At 40.9% G+C, this 22129-nt stretch overlaps 1 protein-coding gene across 1 annotated transcript; it reads right to left on the reverse strand.

Annotated features, from left to right (window-relative positions):
- Positions 1 to 20647: 20647 nt before the first annotated feature.
- Positions 20648 to 21631, reverse strand: LOC141629514 (uncharacterized). Its single transcript, XM_074442501.1, has 2 exons — positions 21422 to 21631; positions 20648 to 21274 (listed from the first exon to the last, which is right to left on the reverse strand). Exons 1-2 carry the CDS (start codon positions 21629 to 21631, stop codon positions 20648 to 20650), a joined length of 837 nt encoding a protein of 278 aa, XP_074298602.1.
- Between the last annotated feature and the right edge of the window lie 498 nt (positions 21632 to 22129).

Consider the following 22129-nt stretch of genomic DNA (forward strand, 5'->3'; position numbering starts at 1 on the left):
GTAGCTTGAGGTTTGATGGTAGGTGGTGTGTTCCTAATGACGAGGAGTTGAAAAAGACAATCATGACAGAAGCGCATTGCACACCATATTCAGTTCATACGGGTGGAGACAAGCTTTACAAAGATTTGAAGAAAACGTTTTGGTGGCACAGGATGAAGAAAGAGACAGCCGAGTTTGTGTCCCGTTGTTTGACATGCCAGAGAGTTAAAGGGGAACAGAGAAGACCACAAGGTAAGGTTCGGTCTTTGGAGGTGCCTGAGTGGAAGTGGGAATCCATTTCCATGGATTTCATTGTGGGTTTACCTAAGAGTCAACAAGGTAACAATATGATTTGGGTGATAGTGGATCGCTTGACCAAGTCGGCTCACTTTGTTCCAATGAAAGATACATGGACTAAGGCACAATTGGCTATGGCCTATCGAAAGAACGTGCTTAAGTTACATGGAGTCCCTAAGGACATAGTGTCCGGCGACGAGAGATGCGAGGTTTATATCGAGGTTTTGGAAGGAGTTGCGGGAATCGTTGGGAACGACTTTGAAGATGAGTACAGACTTTTCACCCCGCGACGGATGGGCGACGAGAGAACAATCAAGACTCTTGAGGATATGTTGCGAGCTTGTGTGAAGGATTTTGGTGGTAGGCGGGAGCGAGAGTTGGACTTAATAGAGTTTTCTTACAACAACAAATGCCTATCACACCGCATATTGGCATGGCACCGTTTGAGGCTTTGTATGGGAGGAGATGTAGGAGTCCGATCTGTTGGGACGATAGTCTTTGAGGCAAAGTGGTTTTAGGACCAGAGATGGTACATGAGATGGTGGAACAGATTAAGATGATCGGAACGGATGAGAGCGGCTCGGGATCGACGAAGAGTTATGCGCAGATCTACATCGTCGGGACATAGAGTTTCAGGTTGGGGACAAGGTTCTTCTGAAAGTGTCTCCTATGCGAGGAGTTATGAGATTTGGGAAGAAAGGCAAGCTAAGCCAGAAGTTTATAGGGCCTTATGAGATCTTAGAGCGAGTTGGGGAAGTGGCTTATCGTTTGGCTTTACCGGCTGCTTTGGAGAGAGTGCATAATGTGTTTCATGTATCGCAGGTGCGGAAGTATGTGAGTGACCCGTCACATGTGTTGGAGGCAGAGAGCTTAGAGCTGGATGAGTCTTTATCATACCTTGAGGTGCCTAAGCAGATCCTAGACCGAAAAGTTAGAAAGACCAGGAGTGGTGAGACAGTTTTGCTTAAGATCCTTTGGTCTAACCATGAGACTGAGGAAGCTACATGGGAGGCGGAGGATATCATGAAAGAGCGTTACCCTTTCCTTTTTGATCGGGTATGTATGGTTACGGGGACGTAACCTTGTTTCTTTTAGGGGGTAGGAGATGATCGCGAGAGTTTTTAAGAGTTTTTACACCCCTTTTATATGTTGTGTCGGTATGTTTGTCGGGATAAGTTGGGTTAGTAGCATGTTTTACGTTGTGTTTATTTTGACCTTCGAGTCGGGAAGCTTATGGGAGTACCTTTGTTTAGTAGTGGTTTGAACTTCGGGGACGAAGTTCCTTTTAAGGAGGGAAGACTGTAATACTCCGTATTTATGGTCTTGGGGGTACTCTATCGAGTAGCCCTTACTCTGTCGAGTAAGGGTATGTTGCGAGAATAAAATAGTTTCGACTGTTGGGCACTCGATCGAGTAGCTGGGGCACTCGATCGAGTAGGGGGTACTCGATCGAGTACCTTGGGTACTCGATCGAGTGTCCGGTTCTGAGGAGTTTTTCGCGGGTTTTGTTAATTATGCGATTAGGGTATTTAAACTTAATCGTCGTTGTTTTAATTCACTTTTACCAAAACCTAAAACCTGTTTAAGAGAAAAGCGATCGATCATCTTCCTAATCGCATCCTTAACAATTCCGGAGTTCGAGACGGTCGGTTCGTGTCGTAGTTCGTGTCGTTGGATTCCTTGCGTCAAGGGTAAGCTTTTAATATAATTTATATAATGTTTTGCTAGGTTTGGTCAAACCCTAATTTAGGATTTGGGGGTTTTATGAATAGTAAGTAATTGGTAGCCTTTATGTGTTATTTGTTAGGAGGAGAATTTGTAGAAGAGGCGTTTTGAGACAGCTGTAGATACCGTCTGTGTGTTGTGCTTTCCAGGTAGGATTTCCTACTCAGTATTAGTCCCATAATGGGATATTGGTGATGTGTTGTAGTTAGTTATTTGATATGATGATTGTGATTGTGATTGTGGTTGTGATTGGTTCCTATGGCTCTCGAGATGCGTTCTCGGCTGAGTGGGGTCACTTGCGGGAGTGATCTCACGCCCTAGTTTCGCCCTTCGTGGAACCCGCCACGAAAGGGGATGTGCACATTAATGGACAGGGTTATCGCTCGTACGATGAGCGGGGCTTAGGTGGGAACGGCTGCGGTCCCCCACTGGCAGGGCTGGTCCAGTGGACAGTCAGTATTGAGATGATGGGAGTTGGTGGTGTATGTGTGTGTGTGACAGTTCAGTTGTCTGTTTGTCTTATTGTTGTTATCTATATTGATTGTGTGATTAGTCTTGACCCGGTGTTGTTTTGTAAAACTGCGGTGATCCATTCGGGGATGGTGAGCAGATATTGAACAGTATAGAGATGATACTAGGATAGCTTTGGGATGGCCACGACATGACGATAGAGTCTTCCGCTGTAGTTTAGCATTTATTTACATTTCGATTGAGAAAGATAGTTTGGAATAATGTATTGTACTTTCAGTTTGGTTTCGAGGATTGTACTTATTCATTAAACTACTTATAATAAATGTTGTTTCTGTTTTGTCTATTTGATTATCATGCCCCGGGCAACCGAGATGGTGATGTCTTCATACCTGAGTGGTCCTGGTAAGGCACTCGGAGTATGGGGGTGTTACATTTGCATTAGCTCCTACAACCTTTACCCCGGGTTCATTTTAATTGACTCCCTATATTGATTAGATTCATTGGTTACAGGTTTCAGGATCGTCGCTCTGATACTATTTGTAACACCCCCACACTCCAAGTGCCTTACCAGGACCACTCAGGTATAAGGATACTACCATCTCGGTTACCCGAGGCAATGATAATCATAAGACAATAAAGAAACATATTTAAATAGTAAATATAATTTAAGTGATTACATATCTCAAACCAAAACTATCAAAGGAATTACAAAGTACTCAATCCGTCTACTGATAAAACTATCAAGCTACTAGACATCGTCTGACACAGCGGAAGACTTCTAACTGCAACGTGATGACTCATCCCGGCTATCCCGTACGCATCATATCATACCTGCTCAATAACTGCTCACCACCCCCGAATGGATCACCACGGTTTTTAAAACATTTAAACGGGGTCAGTACTATTTACACAAGTTATATATCAACAAGATAACAACCAACACTCGACTCAAGCAATCATACACAATCGGGCACTCCACTCCATCTCCGTCACCGATGTCCACTGGACCACCACGCGAGGGGACCGCAGCCGTTCCCACCTAAGCCCCGCTCATCATACCGAGCGATAACCCTGTCCCATTAATGTGCACATCCCCTCCCGTGGCGGGTTCCACGGAGGGCGAAACTAGGGCGTGAAGCCACTCCCGTAAGTGACTCCACTCAGCCGAGAACGCATCTCGAGAACCACAGACAAACAATCACAATCACAATATCAACAACCGTCTGAATCAATCAACAATGTATAAGCACAACCGTCTGAATCAATCAATCACACTAATTACAGCACAATCACCACACATTATGTAAGTAATACTGAGTAGGGAAACCCTACCCGAACAAGAACACAATCGAGACGGTCTCAACAAATTTGTATCAAAATTCCTCTCCTACGAATCCTCCTCCTAACATATAATCATGCAATTGCTACCAATCAAGAAACATAACAAAAACCCCCAATCCCAAAATTAGGGTTTAAAGAAACTTAACGAAATACTATAAAATTGGTATGTAGATCTTACCCTCGACACAAGGATTACAAAGGTATAAAGAACGATGGAATCCGACCTCTCGAGCTCCGGGATTTGTCAGTAACACGGATGAATGCGAAGAACGTAACTTGAATCTCTTTTCAATGTGATTAGGTTTATAAAAGTGTGTTGTAAAGATGACGGAAAGGTTTATATATATTAATCCGTGTTATTAACAAAACCCGACAAAACATCACCCGTAAACCGGCTACTCGATCGAGTAACTGACATACTCGATCGAGCGTCGGCTACTCTATCGAGTACCTAAGGCTACTCGATAGAGTACCCGGCTACTCTATCGAGTACCTAAGGCTACTTGATAGAGTACCCTACAGGTCAGAAACTATTTTAAAAAATGCAAAACACCCTTACTCGACAGAGTAAGGCCTACTCGATAGAGTACCCAGAGACTCATAAAACCGTAGTATTACACCTACCCCCCTAAAAAGACAACGGTTACGTCCCTGTAACCAAACACACCTGATAAAAAAGACTAGGAAAACGTTCTCGCATGGCTTCCTCGGGTTCCCATGTGGCCTCTTCCACATTATGTATAGACCAATGGACCTTGAGTAAGACCGTCTCACCATTTCTTGTCTTACGAACCTTGCGATCAAGAATATCTTTAGGAATCTCGGCGTAGGACAAGGATTCATCAAGCTCGATGTTCTCCATCTCAAGGATATGCGATGGATCACTCACATACTTCTGAAGCTGAGAAACATGGAAAACATTGTGAACTCTATTCAAAGCTGGTGGCAAAGCTAATCTGTAGGCTACCTCGCCTATACGGTCCAAAATCTCATAAGGACCTATGAACTTTTAGCTTAGCTTACCTCTCTTCCCAAATCTCATCACACCTCGCATAGGTGACACTTTCAAAAGAACCTTGTCACCTACTGCGAACTCAATGTCCCTGCGGTGTAAATCGACATAGCTCTTCTGACGATTCTGAGCTGCTCTCATCTTTTGCCGAATTAACTGGACTTACTCGACCATATCTTGTACCAGTTGTGGCCCTAAAACCACCATCTCAGAACTATCATCCCAACAAACTGGACTTCGGCACTTCCGGCCATACAAGCCTCAAAAGGTGCCATCCCGATGCTCGTATGATAACTGTTGTTGTATGAAAACTCGATCAGATCAAGCCTGTCTTCCCAGCTGCCCCCAAACTCCATCACACATGCCCTCAACATGTCCTCTAAGGTCTTGATGGTTCGTTCCGTCGACCATCGATTCTTTGGATGAAAGGTCAGTACTCATCTTCAAGGTTGTACCCATCAACTCCTGCAGTTCTTGCCAAAACTTGGATATGAACCTCGCATCACGATCAGAAACGATATCTTTAGGTATACCATGTAACCGAACCACATGCCTCATGTAACCCAGTGCTAGCTGCATCTTAGACCAAGTATCATTCATAAGAATAAAGTGAGCTGACTTGGTTAATCGATCAACAATCACCCAGATCATGTTGTTACCCTGCTGTGACCTAGGCAACCCCACAATGAAGTCCATAGAGATTGACTCCCACTTCCACTCAGGTACTTCCAAAGATTTTATCTTACCTTGTGGTCTCCTTTGTTCACCCTTAACCCTTTGACATGTCAAACATCTGGCCACAAACTCAGCTACATCTTTCTTCATGTTTGGCCACCAGAAAGTCTTCTTAAGGTCTTTGTAAAGCTTGTCACCACCCGGGTGAACCGAATAAGGAGTGCAATGAGCCTCCGCCAAGATCACTCTCCTCAACTCTGCATCCTCAGGGACACACCATCTCCCATCAAAACGAACACTCCCATCTGTATGGATGGAAAACCTGGCAACCGTCCCACTCTCTACTCTTGACTTCCACTCCTGAATCTTAGGATCAAGCTCCTGATTACTCTTGATGTTCTCATACAAATCTGGCTCGATCGTCAAATCCCCGATGGTATCTCCCTTCCTTATCATAAAGATCCCCATCCTAGACATCTCATCCCTCAGCTTTAGCAAGGACATGGCTGTACATAGCGAATGAACGCTCTTCCTACTCAGAGCATCTGCAACAACATTAGCCTTACCCTCGTGATAGATGATCTCCATGTCATAATCTCCGATAAGCTTCATCCACCGTCTCTGTCGCATGTTAAGCTCCTTCTGAGTGTAGATATATTTTAAGCTCTTATGATCGGAAAACACCTTAAAGGTCGCTCCATATAGGTAGTGCCTCCAAATCTTAAGAGCGAGAACAACTGCACCCAGCTCCAGATCATGAGTAGGATAGTTCTCCTCATATGGCTTCAGCTGCCTCGAAGCATAAGCGATGACTTTCTCTGCCTGCATCAAAACACAACCAAGACCATTCTTTGAAGCATCGGTATATACCTCAAAGTTCTCACATCCCTCTGGCAAAGCTAGGATAGGAGCTGTGGTCAAGCGTTCTTTTAAGGTCTGAAACGCCGTCTCACAACTCTCGTCCCAAACAAATATGGTCTCTTTTCTCATCAACGATGTCATAGGCCGTGCTATGGTGGAGAAATCTTTCACAAATCTCCTGTAGTAGCCAGCAAGGCCTAAGAAACTCCGAATCTCAGAAACATTCTTCGGTGATTCCCACTTGGTTACAGCCTCAATCTTACTAGGATCCACAGATACCCCATTCTTAGATATCACATGGCCCAAAAAAGCCACCTCCTCCAGCCAGAACTCGCACTTAGATAGCTTGGCATAAAGTTGATTCTCTCTCAGAGTCTGCAAGACTATTCTCAAGAGCTCTTCATGCTCTTCCTTAGTCTTAGAATAGACTAAGATGTCGTCGATGAAGACAACCACGAACTTGTCCAAGAACGGTGTAAAGATCCGGTTCATTAAATCCATAAAAGCTGTTGGTACATTGGTCAACCCAAAAGGCATCACTACGTACTCATAGTGACCATATCGAGATCGGAACGCGGTCTTAGGAATATCCTCATCTGCTATCCTCAGCTGGTGATAGCCTGACCTCAGATCAATCTTGGAAAACACACCTGCTCCACTTAGCTGATCAAATAGGTCATCAATCCTAGGCAAAGGATACTTGTTCTTCACTGTGACACGATTCAGCTCTCGGTAATCAATGCACAGTCTCATACTCCCATCTTTCTTCTTTACAAAAAGAACTGGGGCTCCCCACGGTGACACACTAGGCCTGATATAACCCTTGCTTAGCAACTCACGTATCTGCTTTTTCAACTATGCTAACTCTTTAGGTGCCATACGGTAAGGTGCTTTGGATATCGGACCTGTTCCCGGTTTAAGCTCCACGCTGAAATCAACATCCCTCTTAGGAGGCAAACACGGTATCTCCTCAGGAAAGACATCCTCGAACTCTCTCACCACAGATATCTCAGAAGCTGTCGGCGGCTCTACTCACTGATCCCTCATATGACAGAGAATCAAGAGGCACTTCTTCCTCAAACATGACTTTAAAGTCATCACCGCTATGAACTTACACTTAGGTTTTACCACAAATCCTCTATAAGACACCCTAACACCCTTAGGGCCCTTTAAAGACACTCTCTTATACCGACAATCTATCCTGGCATCATACTTACCCAGCCAATCCATCCCGACAATCACTTCAAACCCATCTATAGGAAACTCTAACAGATCTATCGGTAAATCTACTCCTCCAACCACCATGGACACACCCTTATACAACTTGAGACACGACACAGACTCCCCTGAAGGTATGAACACATCATCTTTTACAACCTCAAACTTACCCAAACCCATAGACATGGCATGACTCTTAGACACAAAAGAGTGTGTAGCCTCTGAATCAAACAAAACAAAGGATGGTACATTATGAACAAGAAAGGTACCGGTAACTACATGAGCATCATTCTGTGCTTCCTGTTTGTCCATCATGAAAAGCTTCCCACTGTTTTTATGTCTTCCACCCTGAACTGAAGCAGTGGAGGTACTTGGCTTGGCTGCTGAATCCTGGGTGGTGCTGTTGTTCTGACGTTGATATGACCCACCACCACTGCGGTTATAACTGCCCTGGTAGACCTGTCCACCTCTGTTGCCCCATGATCCTCCCGGTCGGTTACTAGCAAAGCTTTGAGTTGGCCCCTGAGAGAAATTCCCTTGCCGAGCTCCTGAACCATTGCCGGGCCTGTAACTCGTGCATTCCCCTCTCCTGTAGCTCTTTGACGAAACAGAAATGTGTATCGTCAACGGTATGCTTGACTCAATTGGGATTTGAAACGCGGGGATGAGAAAACTCACGCCAACGAGACGAGCCAATTGGTCGAAAAGGGTTAGGTCCGGAGGGAACCCGACCGTGACCCTAATATCAATTAATGCATTCCAACCAAGACCTCGTTCGAGTCTCGACATCTAGGGATCACAAAGACACAAGTGTCCTAGTTCTCCCTAGCGGAGTCGCCAATCTGTGGACATAGCCACCTAGAACAACAGCACCACCCAGGATTCAGCAGCCAAGCCAAGTACCTCCAATGCTTCAGTTCAGGGTGGAGGACATAAAAATAGTGGGAAGCTTTTCATGATGGACAAACAAGAAGCACAGGATGATGCTCATGTAGTTACCGGTACCTTTCTTGTTCATAATGTACCATCCTTTGTTTTGTTTGATTCAGGGGCTACACACTCTTTTGTGTCTAAGAGTCATGCCATGTCTATGGGTTTGGGTAAGTTTGAGGTTGTAACAGATGATGTGTTCATACCTTCAGGGGAGTCTGTGTCGTGTTTCAAGTTGTATAAGGGTGTGTCAATGGTGGTTGGAGGGGTAGATTTACCGATAGATCTGTTAGAGTTTCCTATGGATGGGTTTGAGGTGATTGTCGGGATGGATTGGCTGGGTAAGTATGATGCCAGGATAGATTGTCGGCAAAAGAGAGTGTCCTTAAAGGGTCCTAAGGCTGTTAGGGTGTCTTATAGAGGGTTTGTGGTAAAACCTAACTGTAAGTTCATAGCTGTGATGACTTTAAAGTCATGTTTGAGGAAGAAGTGCCCCTTGATTCTCTGTCATGTGAGAGATCACCGAGTAGAGCCGCCGACAGCTTCTGAGATATCTGTGGTGAGAGAGTTCGAAGATGTCTTTCCTGAGGAGATACCGAGTTTGCCTCCCAAGAGGGATGTTGATTTCAGCGTGGAGCTTAAACCGGGAACAGGTCCGATATCAAAAGCGCCTTACCGTATGGCACCTAAAGAGTTAACGGAGTTGAAAAATCAGATACATGAGTTCTTACGCAAGGGTTATATCAGGCCTAGTGTGTCACCGTGGGGAGCCCCAGTTCTTTTTGTAAAGAAGAAAGATGGGAGTATGAGACTGTGCATTGATTACCGAGAGCTGAATCGTGTCACAGTGAAGAACAAGTATCCTTTGCCTAGGATTGATAACCTGTTTGATCAGCTAAGTGGAGTAGGTGTGTTTTCCAAGATTGATCTGAGGTTGGGCTATCACCAGCTGAGGATAGCAGATGAGGATATTCCTAAGATGGCGTTCCGATCTCGATATGGTCATTATGAGTACGTGGTGATGCCTTATGGGTTGACCAATGCACCAGCAGCTTTCATGGATTTAATAAACCGGATCTTTACACCGTTCTTGGATAGGTTTGTGGTTGTTTTCATCGATGACATCTTAGTCTATTCTAAGACTAAGTGTGACACCCTCACTTATCGCGGAAAAGTAAACACGTAATTCTAGAATAAAACTGCATGGATATGTTTGTAATAGGTTCAATTGGGTAAAAACCTGTAATTTTAAAACCTGAACCTGTTATAAAGATATCCAAATTGGAAGGTGTCAAACATACAAGGTTTAACTAGAAGTGTCATAACATAACCATCGCTAAAGTCGCGAATAGCAAATTATACAACCAAATGTAAAGAGGGAGACATATGTCCCTAAAATGTATGTGACATAAAAAGTGTTTAAGGGTCACAATAAAATAAAGCCAATCTAGGTTCCAAGGTCACTTTGCTCGCTAGCTCGTCCATGTACCCCATATATGCATCACCTACCTGTCATTCGCATTTTATACAAATACGAAAGCCACAGTCAGTGGGGAGTAACTCCGAGTTCTCCCAGCCACGAAATGTCATAATTAATATAACATGTAAACATAAGAATATGAATACGAATCACACAATGCCTTAGCATATAGATGCTAGACAGTCGTGCTTATCATGTGAACAACAATATAACAACACATAGTCCTAGCATGTGAATACTAGACCGACTCATACTACACTATCATGTGAATCACATAACATCCAGGAATCCAAACTCTATCAACCATAGCCGGCTTGCATCTCACCTTCTATGATTCATAGAATCATCAAACAAGAAAGAGCAATATATCTAGAGACAGACATAAGTTCTTGGTACGGTCAATAGTCACTCTGTAACTCGAGTCTATACCACGAGGTAGGGAAGGTAATCGAACCGGTATCTTGGCTCAGAGGTTCTATCAAAACATGGCCAAGACACAACACAACCCTAGCCTAAAATCTGCGCAGACCTAGACATGCGGATACACACCACCGCACCCAAGACCCACAATTTTTCTAAAACAAAGTGAGTACCCTAAGGAGTCCACCAAAGGGTTGGCTAGTACTTAAGCTTACCACTTACTATCAAAATAAGTAACGAGGTCATGCCCCAACTTGGATATAAACCCACCAAGTCAGGAACACAGAGGCTATTAAGCAGTGAACATACACTCGTCAAAGACTATAATGACCTATCTATGATGAAGGCCGAAATACTCACCTAGGACCTAGTCCCAGCTAGTCCCAGCTTGAATACTTTAGCCCACACCACACAAGACAAGTAGGATACCCAATTCAGCTGACAATCCAACAATATCTCCAATATCAATAATAATCCAAATTCCAGCTAACCGTTAATCTCATAATTCATGAGAACAAGCTAAAATGGCAAAGAGGCAACAAGACTGAAGTATAAGGCAGCCAATTCATCCAACAACCAACATGTGAAATGATAATTACAAATATCAAGACATAACATAAAATTACCAATAACAACCAATCTCACCTCAAAGACAAACCCTCGACCCGAGTCCCGCGACGGGTCATCGGTCAAATCGAGGCTGACTGGTTTAAACCTAGCTTGACCAAACTCGTTCGGTCAATCTGGCCCAGCTCAGAGCCTTTGCCTACTTTGGCCCAAATCATAAAATTTATCACAATATAATTCTCATGCTATTTCTAATTTTTATCATGTGAAAAAAAAACCGAAAGTAACACATTATCAATCACCTAAACACTTAACAAACAACAAGCACAACATCAACTACTAATGTGACATTAATTCGTCGAGTAACTCGGAATAGTTACCTTACGCTAGCAAAGAGACAAGTAATAACTTGAGAAAGCTTCTAAAACCCAAAATTACTCTTCATCTTCAACCACATATGAGCCACCTAAAATAATTATGTGAAAGGACGATATTAACGAATTATCTTTATATAAAATATGAGACGGAAATTAATTTAATTATATTTTAAATAAACCAAACTAGCGTCAAAACAATTTATAGACACGGCACAAAAGTTATTATGACAACCTCAAACTCGGCCTAACCACCAACTACACATGGCCTCAAACTCGTGACTTAGCTAGGCCACTGCCTAGGCCACGGCCATCAAACTCGCCTAAAAGCAAGCCATAAGGAGTCCGACACGACCACCACCCGACTACCCATAGCCACCCTTCACCCTACTTCATAACCTGACCCAAAAATCAGTCCAAAACAGAACCCAAAAGTTGCCTAAGTTCGACCCCAACTCCAGTCCTCAAATGCAAAGTGAAAACCCACGATGACAGCTCTCGTCCCTGCCCAAAACAGAGTACCAATCGTCCCCTTAAGACTCCATTCTCGCGCCTAAAAACAGTCCTAGCTGAGCCAACTAAGTCAGCATTTAAAACGGTTTTAGAGCGGAAATCCACAAGTATAAAGCAACTCAAAAACAGTCCCTAAAGACTACAAAAATCGCCCCAACACAGAGTCCAAATTAGTCCAAAACAATCCCTACATGTCAGTATACACCGTCTCAACTATAAAACACACCAATTATCACCCAAAACAATCCATACATGCCAGCATACACCGTCTTAAATATACCACTTACTAACTAGCATCCCAAATGATCCCTAGAGGTCAGTATACACCGTCTCAACTATCTCCACATATCAGTATACACCGTCTCAACTATACAACTGACTAATTAACATCCATAAGGATCCCTATATATAATTATACACCGTCTTAATTATAAAACAGACTAACCAGCATTCGAAATAAACATATTTTACAAGTAATATCGAGTAATCCATAATTGTTACCTTTTTCCGATTGAACTAATCATTTATGACTAACAAATCTTCTACAAGACCGTCTATTTTAGTACATACAACCGTCTTATAATAAATAAAGCTGAAAATATAAATGGGTTTGTAAAAATACATGACGAAAATGAATTTTACTTACAACGGATTGACGGAAACGACGAGAGGAATGCTATGGAACGAAAATCGTCGAAAACGGATGAGAAACGGACGACCGAAAATCGATTTTACGAAAGAAAAAAAATGAAACGTGAAAAAGAAGAACAAAGAAGGAAGTAGAAGAAAGGAAGAAGACGTGAGAAAAAGAAAATGAGGCAGCAGCCTGCCAGCCTGCTATTTATTATACGTACGTTTCTTCGTCGTTAAGAAACTTCGATAGTTATTAAAACCGTTTCGAGTTAAATTTAACCGGTTTAAGTAAAAGTTTCAGTAATAAAACGGAATCAATAATAAATAAATTTAATGAGTGAAAATAAAATAAACTCAGCTAGTTAACGTAAATAATACAATATCAGCTTGAATCGGAATTATTAGCGATTTTTACAAAACTAACGGATATTAATAAAAATTGCTAATTTAGTGAAATAAGCTCAAAATAGCTAATTGAACGGTTTTGTTCCCAAAATCCATCTCGGGTTCACTTAAAACAACTTTCATAAGGACTCGTAAAGAAACGGAAATTATTAAATAAATAAACTCGAACTAATTTCAATAAACTCGAACTAACTTTAAATAAACTTATTAATGATTATTAAAATTAACGTATCGAATTATGATGAAATTAATTAATTAGCTAAACATATATATATATAAATCGTTAAATGATGTAATTAAATTCAAAATAGCAATTAAAAGAATTTTATCCAACTTAATAAAATACGGGGTGTTACAATCACCCCATCTTTTAAAAAGTTTCGTCCTCGAAACTTGAAAGTATAAATGAAAGGTTATAAAAATAAAACTGAAATTGGAATCGGTAACCAAAACATTTAAAAGGTCACTTATCGTAAGAATCAAAATTCTTTCAAAAGTTTCAAATAAAATTTTCCGACAGAACCAGATTCTCATCAAAGGAACGGAAGTGCTCTCGTTGCGCATTCAAGAACATCACATTCCAAATCCAAGATAAGGTCAAAGGCAAATCATTTGTATAAATCAAAAATCAAAATACTTTCGAAAACATTAATGACGAGTTTTCAAAAGTATATGTCTCATTCATGGAACGAAATGGCTCTTGTTGTGCACACAAGAACGCTAACCTTCCAAGTCAAAGACAAATTTAAAACCGAAAATCACTCGTCGACAAGAGTAGAACAAGTTATTAAACGTTTCTAATAACGAGTTCTAACATCCGATCAACGTTAAAATCAAAAGAAAAGGTAATCTACTCAAATTTTCTTTTGCAAAAATTCAAGATAGAAATAAAGGTTTCACTTTTAAATTCGAAAGGGAATCAAATTTCTGAAAATGTAATCTTAAACTGTGACAAAGAAATCATAAATAGATCAAGGTTAATAAAAATTTGATAAAATTTAAAGAAATCTCGGGTTTAGCGATTAAAATCATGATAAAGAAGTCTATACTTAAGGAACAAATATGGAATTAAATCAAATTTTCACTTTCAAATCTTTAAAAATAGGTTAGGTTTGCAGAAGTGACATAAACTTTTAAGAATGAATCGAAACTGGTAGCTTGAAAGTTTAAAAGTTGTACAAAAAGGAAAGTAACTTAGATAGCATAGAAACAAAGTATTTTAAGAGAGCTCAAACTTAAGCAATAAGAGAGCTATAATGAATTTCATAGGGTAGAAATTGAAGTCAAAATTACAAGGATGTCAAAGATAGAGTTTCACAAGATACGAGTGTCAAACTTAAAGGAGGAGCAAGATGAAGCGAGAAAAAGAGGTATGAATGGTAACGCTTATGATCAAGGAGAAAGGAAAATTAGACAATAAGGAAACGCCAGATACTCAAATCTCAAACAACAATGTCACCACTCCACTAAGGAAACAAAGGGTAATAACCAGGTCAGGAAATGATAGGAAATTTAAAAAGGGATATATGAATATGTCAAGATGTGATACTAAAAGAGTCGAATCATAAAGATAACTAGTTAACAACCAGTAAGAGATATTAGAATTAGGGAGGTATTCAAGACAAGGAAATAACGAGTAAACTTTTATACTTAAGAATCAAATCCAACCAAGGTATGAACGAAAGGGAGGAAAACGATTAAAGGTATGAAAGAGGATTTTAAGGCTTAAACCATACGCTTCCTAAAACTTAAGGTTCTCTCTAACAAGGTCACGCCTATTAGGGTATTGTACCTTCATAACACAACGACCAAATCCCAAAACAAGGGTCAAGGTAAAATAAACGCTCGCTTAAGGGGTGATAAATCGGTTAGATACTTCTTCCACCTATCTTATCACATATTAGTATACACCGTCTCAACTATACAACTGACTAATTAACATCCATAAGGATCCCTATATATAATTATACACCGTCTTAATTATAAAACAGACTAACCAGCATTCGAAATAAACATATTTTACAAGTAATATCGAGTAATCCATAATTGTTACCTTTTTCCGATTGAACTAATCATTTATGACTAACAAATCTTCTACAAGACCGTCTATTTTAGTACATACAACCGTCTTATAATAAATAAAGCTGAAAATATAAATGGGTTTGTAAAAATACATGACGAAAATGAATTTTACTTACAACGGATTGACGGAAACGACGAGAGGAATGCTATGGAACGAAAATTGTCGAAAACGGATGAGAAACGGACGACCGAAAATCGATTTTACGAAAGAAAAAAAAATGAAACGTGAAAAAGAAGAACAAAGAAGGAAGTAGAAGAAAGGAAGAAGACGTGAGAAAAAGAAAATGAGGCAGCAGCCTGCCAGCCTGCTATTTATTATACGTACGTTTCTTCGTCGTTAAGAAACTTCGATAGTTATTAAAACCGTTTCGAGTTAAATTTAACCGGTTTAAGTAAAAGTTTCAGTAATAAAACGGAATCAATAATAAATAAATTTAATGAGTGAAAATAAAATAAACTCAACTAGTTAACGTAAATAATACAATATCAGCTTGAATCGGAATTATTAGCGATTTTTACAAAACTAACGGATATTAATAAAAATTGCTAATTTAGTGAAATAAGCTCAAAATAGCTAATTGAACGGTTTTGTTCCCAAAATCCATCTCGGGTTCACTTAAAACAACTTTCATAAGGACTCGTAAAGAAACGGAAATTATTAAATAAATAAACTCGAACTAATTTCAATAAACTCGAACTAACTTTAAATAAACTTATTAATGATTATTAAAATTAACGTATCGAATTATGATGAAATTAATTAATTAGCTAAACATATATATATAAATCGTTAAATGATGTAATTAAATTCAAAATAGCAATTAAAAGAATTTTATCCAACTTAATAAAATACGGGGTGTTACACTAAGGAAGAACATGAGGAGCACTTGAGGATAGTCTTGCAGACTCTGAGAGAGAATCAAATTTATGCCAAGCTATCTAAGTGCGAGTTCTGGCTGGAGGAGGTGACTTTTCTTGGTCATGTGATATCTAAGAAGGGGGTATATGTGGATCCTAGTAAAATTGAGGCTGTAACCAAGTGGGAATCACCGAAGAATGTTGCTGAGATTCAGAGTTTCTTAGGCCTTGTTGGCTACTACAGGAGATTTGTGAAATATTTCTCTACCATAGCACGTCCTATGACATCTTTGATGAGGAAAGAGACCAGATTTGTTTGGGATGAGAGTTGTGAGATGGCGTTTTAGACCTTAAAGGAATGCTTGACCACAGCTCCTATCCTAGCTTCGCCAGAGGGATGTGAGAACTTTGAGGTTTATACCGATGCTTCAAAGAATGGTCTTGGTTGTGTTTTGATGCAGGCAGGGAAAGTCATCGCTTATGCTTCGAGGCAGCTGAAGCCATATGAGGAGAACTACCCTACTCATGATCTGGAGCTTGGTGCAGTTTTTTTCGCTCTTAAGATTTGGAGACACTACCTTTATGGAGCGACCTTTAAGGTGTTTTCTGATCATAAGAGCTTAAAATATATCTACACTCAGAAGTAGCTTAACATGCGACAGAGACGGCCATGTCCTTGCTGAAGCTGAGGGATGAGGTGTCTAGGATGGGAATCTTTATGTTAAGGAAGGGAGATACATCGGGGATTTGACGATCGAGCCAGAGTTGTATAAGAACATCAAGAGTAGACATGAACTTGATCCTAAAATTCAGGAGTGGAAGTCAATAGTAGAGAGTGGGACGGTTTCCAGGTTTTCTTTCCATACAGATGGGAGTGTTCATTTTGATGGGAGATGGTGTGTTCCTGAGGATGCAGAGTTGAGGAGAGTGATCTTGACGGAGGCTCATTTTACTCCTTATTCAGTTCACCCGGGTGGTGACAAGCTTTACAAAGATCTTAAGAAGACTTTCTGGTGGCCAAACATGAAGAAAGTTGGAGCTGAGGTTGTGGCCAGATGTTTGACATGTCAAAGGGTCAAGGGTAAACAAAGGAGAACACAAGGTAAGATACAATCTTTGGAAGTACCTGAGTGCAAGTGGGAGTTAATCTCAATGGACTTCATTGTGGGGTTGCCTAGGTCACAGCAAGGTAATAACATGATCTGGGTGATTGTTGATCGGTTAACCAAGTCAGCTCACTTTGTTCCTATAAAAGATACTTGGTCTAAGATACAGCTGGTACTGGCAGGAGGCATGTGGTTTGGTTACATGGTATACCCAAGGATATCGTTTCTGATCGTGATGCGCGGTTCATATCCAAGTTTTATCAAGAACTGCAGGAGTTGATGGGTACAACCTTGAAGATGAGTACAGCCTTTCATCCGCCAATTGATGGTCAGACAGAACGAACCATCAAGACCTTGCAGGACATGTTGAGGGCATGCGTCATGGAGTTTGGGGGTAGCTGGGAAGACAGACTTGATCTGATCGAGTTTTCATACAACAACAGTTATCAAACAAGCATTAGGATGGCACCTTTTGAGGCTTTGTATGGCCGGAAGTGCCAAAGTCCAGTTTGTTAGGATGATAGTTCTGAGACCGGGGTTTTAAGGCCACAGCTGGTACAAGATATTGTTGAGCAAGTCCAGTTAATTCGGCAAAAGATGAGAGCAGCTCAAGATCGTTAGAAGAGCTATGCCGATTTGGACCGCAAGGACATTGAGTTCGCAGTAGGTGACAAGGTCCTTTTGAAGGTGTCACCTATGCGAGGTGTAATGTGATTTGGGAAGAGGGGTAAGCTAAGCCAAAAGTTTATAGGTCCTTATGAGATTTTGGACCGTATAGGCGAGGTAGCCTACAGATTAGCTTTGCCACCGGCCTTGTATAGAGTCCACAATGTTTTCCATGTTTCTCAGCTTCGGAAGTATGTGAGTGATCCATCACATATTCTTGAGATGGAGAATATCGAGCTTGATGAATCCTTGTCCTACGCCGATATTCCTAAGGAGATTCTTGATCGCAAGGTTCATAAGACAAGGAATGGTGAGACGGTCTTACTCAAGTTCCTTTGGTCTAATCATAATGTGGAGGAAGCCACATGGGAACCCAAGGAAGCTATGCGAGAACGTTTTCCTAACCTTTTTGATCAGGTATGTTTGGTTACGGGGACGTAACCGTTGTCTTTTTAGGGGGGGTAGGAGATGGTCGCGGTTGTGTTTTATCTTATTTTGAGTCGGGTTAGTGAGTTTTGTGGTGTTTTATGTGGTTATTTGGCATTGATAAATGTTTGTTAGTGTAGTCTTTTTGTGTTGTGTAGTGTCTTGTTTAAGGGTGGAGTGTGAACTTCGGGACGAAGTTCTTTTTAAGGAGGGAAGACTGTAATACTACGGATTTTCTTTGGTGATTACTCGACCGAGTAGAGCCTACTCGGCCGAGTAGTGCTGTTGTTGTAGTCTGTTTTGGTTCTGCCGAGTATAGTGAATACTCGACCGAGTAGAGGATACTCGGCCGAGTATACACTTTACTCGACTGAGTATCCGGTCTGGCGAAGCGTATTTTGACGGTTTGATTAGGGAATGTTTAGGGTTATTTTTATATCCCGCGTCAGTTTCTAAAACCTTATCTCAAACATCATCATTTTACGATTATCCTAATCACTCCCTAATCACTTCCTAATAATTCCCTATCATCGTTGTGTGTGCAATCTTCGTGGTTCTTGTGTATAATTCCTCATTATACTGTTGGTAAGTTCTATTTCTATGTTGTTTGTATTCTTTGGGGTTACTGTATACATATATGGAATTGGGAATATGGGGGATTGTGCAATGTGTAATTGTGTTATGTGATTATTGTATAGGAGAAGACTTCGTAGAGGAGCCTTTCTGATTGTCCGAGTTTCGTGCTACTATTGATTGCTAAGGTAGGGTTTTCCCTACTCAGTTTACTGTTCATTGTTTAAGACATGATTGTTTTGTGTTATTTGTTGTCTGCTGATCATCGGAGTATGGTTGTTGTTGTGGCGGTGATGTGGAGATGTGGTGACAGTGTGTTTGTGATTGTGGTGGAGTCACTTACGGGAGTGGCTTCACACCCTAGTTCGCCCTCCGTGGAACCCGCCACGGGAGGGGATGTGCACATTAAGGGACAGGGATTGTTAGTCGCTCGTTGATGAGCTGGACTAGGTGCGATCGGCTGCGGTCACCCACTGGTGGCAAGGATTACCTGTTGCGATGGGTAATCTGGCAGGGCTACACACTTTGGTGTGTAGTCGGTTACTGTGTGAGATCGGGAGACTGGGGTTAGAGGATGATCAGCTGGCTACCTTGTTGTTTGTCTTATATTGATTGAGTAATACTAACCCCGTTGTTGTTTGTGGAATCTGCGGTGATCCATTCGGGGATGGTGAGCAGATTTGACAGGTTTTGCTTGGTGAGCTTGGGGCAGTCATGGGAGAGTTGTCATCACCAGTCGTAGCATCACTGTCCGAGTCTTAGTTTTGGATTTATTAGTTGTCAGACATTTAGTTTATTTTATTGTAACAGTTTGGGATTTTGTCGATGTAAAATTTTATACTTTATGGTACTTTAATAAATGTGCTCAGTTCAGACGCTTTTGATATGTACTAACCTTGGGCAACCGAGATGGTAACAAACTTTCATGGTAGGGTGGTCCTGGTAAAGCACCTTGGTATGAGGGGGTGTTACACCTGTCACCAGCAGGTATATTCCAAAAGAAATCCATACATAGTTTGTTAATGTGATGAATGACCTCCATAGGGAGAAGGGTACTGGAGCACCGGAAATTATCCAAGCCAAAAATCATAGAATTAATAAGCTGTGCTCTACTAGCATAATAAAGAGTTTATGAAGACCAGTGGTGAATGGTTCTCTAAATCTTAGTGATTAATGAGTCAAACATGGATACTTTGAGTGTAGAAGTAGCGTGAGGGATCCCTAGGTATCTAAAAGGGAACTGTCCCAAGGAAAAGCCAGTAGCAGCAAGGATCCCTTGAATAATAGTAGGAGAGACCCCTCTAAAGTAGACATTAGTTTTATCAAGGTTAGCATGTAATCCAGAAAAAGGAGCAAACTGAGAAAGAGCAGTCTTGATAGCAGTGACAGAAGGCATATCTCCCCTTACAAAAATCATCAAGTCATCAACAAAAATTAACTGGGTGAGGTTAAGCCTACTGCACTTAGGATGGTAAGAAGCCTGAGGTTTAGAGCAGATTCTTCTGAGGGATCTGGATAACATCTCCATGCTAAGGACAAAAAGGTAAGGAGAGAGGGGATCTCCTTGCCTAATTCCACTTTTCCCTGGAAAAAATCCTGAGATGGATCCATTGATCTTAAGAGAAAACTAGGTATTAGTGATGCAACCCATAATCCACTTAGAAAATAAGGAAGGGAACCCCAAAACCTGAAGCATTTGAGAGACAAAACCCCATTGGATGGAATCAAAAGCTTTCCTAATGTCTACTTTAACTAGACATCTAGGAGAGATGTTACCTCTGTTATAACCTTTAACAAGAGCATGGGAGAGCATAATATTTTCAAAGATACATCTCCCCTTCACAAAGGCAGCCTGTTCATTACTAACAATGGAAGGGAGAACATGTTGGATTCTATTAGCCAGGATTTTGCTAATAGTTTTGTAGAAGACAGTATAGCAAGAGATAGGCCTGTAGTGTAAGACAGAGTCAACAATCTGCTTCTTAGGAATAAGAAAGATAAGAGTAGCATTGGCTTGCTTAGCCATGTGCCATGTTCAAAAGAAACTTAGTACAGCAGCACAAAAATCTTTTTCAATAATGGACCAAGCAGATTTAAAGAACCCAGAGGAAAAACCATCAATACCCGGACTGCTATTAGAGTCAATACTGAACACAGCCTCCTTAATTTCCAAGAGGGTGATATTCTTAGTAAGATTGTGGTGGTCAGCAGGTAAAAGACAACCATCTCTTCTTAACAAATCAACATCAAGAGCTGAAATAGTCTGTTGAGAACCAAGTAGATAAGAATAATAGTCCTGGAAAGCATTAGTAACTCCATCCTGGCCAGAATGAAGGACCCCATGCTTATCCTTAATTAAACCAATAAACTGGAGATGCCTCCTCTCAGCAATCTTAGCAAAGAAATACTTTGAACTACTATCAGTATTTTGAAGATGAGTAATCTTGGCCCTTTGTTGTAAGATGGAAAGCTCTATAGTTTTGAGTCTAGAGAACTCTTTAATAGCCTGTTGTTTCTCTTGAATAAGATTGGCAGAGAAAGGATCATTAAGCAAATTAGCCGGACTCTTTTTGAGCTTTAATTTGGCAGCTTTAACTCTGTCAGAGATCTTGCTAAAATGGGAAGGATGCAGATGTTTAAGAGAATATTTAACACTGTTACGCTTTTCAAAGAGACAAAAAATGGAACTGCCAGGTTTAGAAGTCTTCCACGCTTGCTTGACAGTTTCCTCATAGTGTTAGGGTGCCCCAATCCAGCTGTTAAGAAAGCTGAATTTTTTGTGTATTTTTTCATCATTGAACACAGTCACCACCACAGGAGAGTGATCAGAGAGATCAGATTCATGGAAATGAGCACTAGAGAAAGGAAAAGAAGCAGACCAACTTTGATTCACAAGGACTCTATCAAGCTTAAACCAAACCCTAGTCAGATGGTCTTTCTTGTTAGTCCATGTAAAATCAGTGCCGGTACTGGACCTATCATCAAGAGAACAAGAAGCCAAACAAGAGTTAAAGGCCATCATATCTTGCAAAACTGGAGGATTAGGATTAATTTCTCATCAGGACTTCTAATAATATTGAAATCCTCAAGGACAATCCAAGGCTTAGAAGTACTAAAAGATCTGAGGCCATTCCAAAGGTGGATCCTCTCATTAGCATCATTACTGCCATATACAGCACTTAACTGGAATTCAGTGTTAGTGACATGATGGTGGATTAGGCAGCTAATCCACTGAGCATCAACCAAGAGGCTACTAATAGAAACAGAAGTAGGATTATAAACCAACCAAATTCTGCCATATTGATGAGTGTTATAGTTGCAAAGAACATTCCAATTACCAAATTGCTTTCTAATAATTTTTTGGGCCTTGTTTTCTTTAACCCTGGTTTCCAAAATAGCTAGGATATAAATCTGATTTTGATACAAGAAGTCTTTAACATCACACTGCTTAATAGGGTAATTAAAACCTCGAACATTCCAGGAAGCAATATTCATTTAAACAGATTTATCAGGTGGA

This window comes from Silene latifolia, chromosome Y, assembly GCF_048544455.1.
Source record: "Silene latifolia isolate original U9 population chromosome Y, ASM4854445v1, whole genome shotgun sequence".
NCBI lineage: Eukaryota > Viridiplantae > Streptophyta > Magnoliopsida > Caryophyllales > Caryophyllaceae > Silene > Silene latifolia.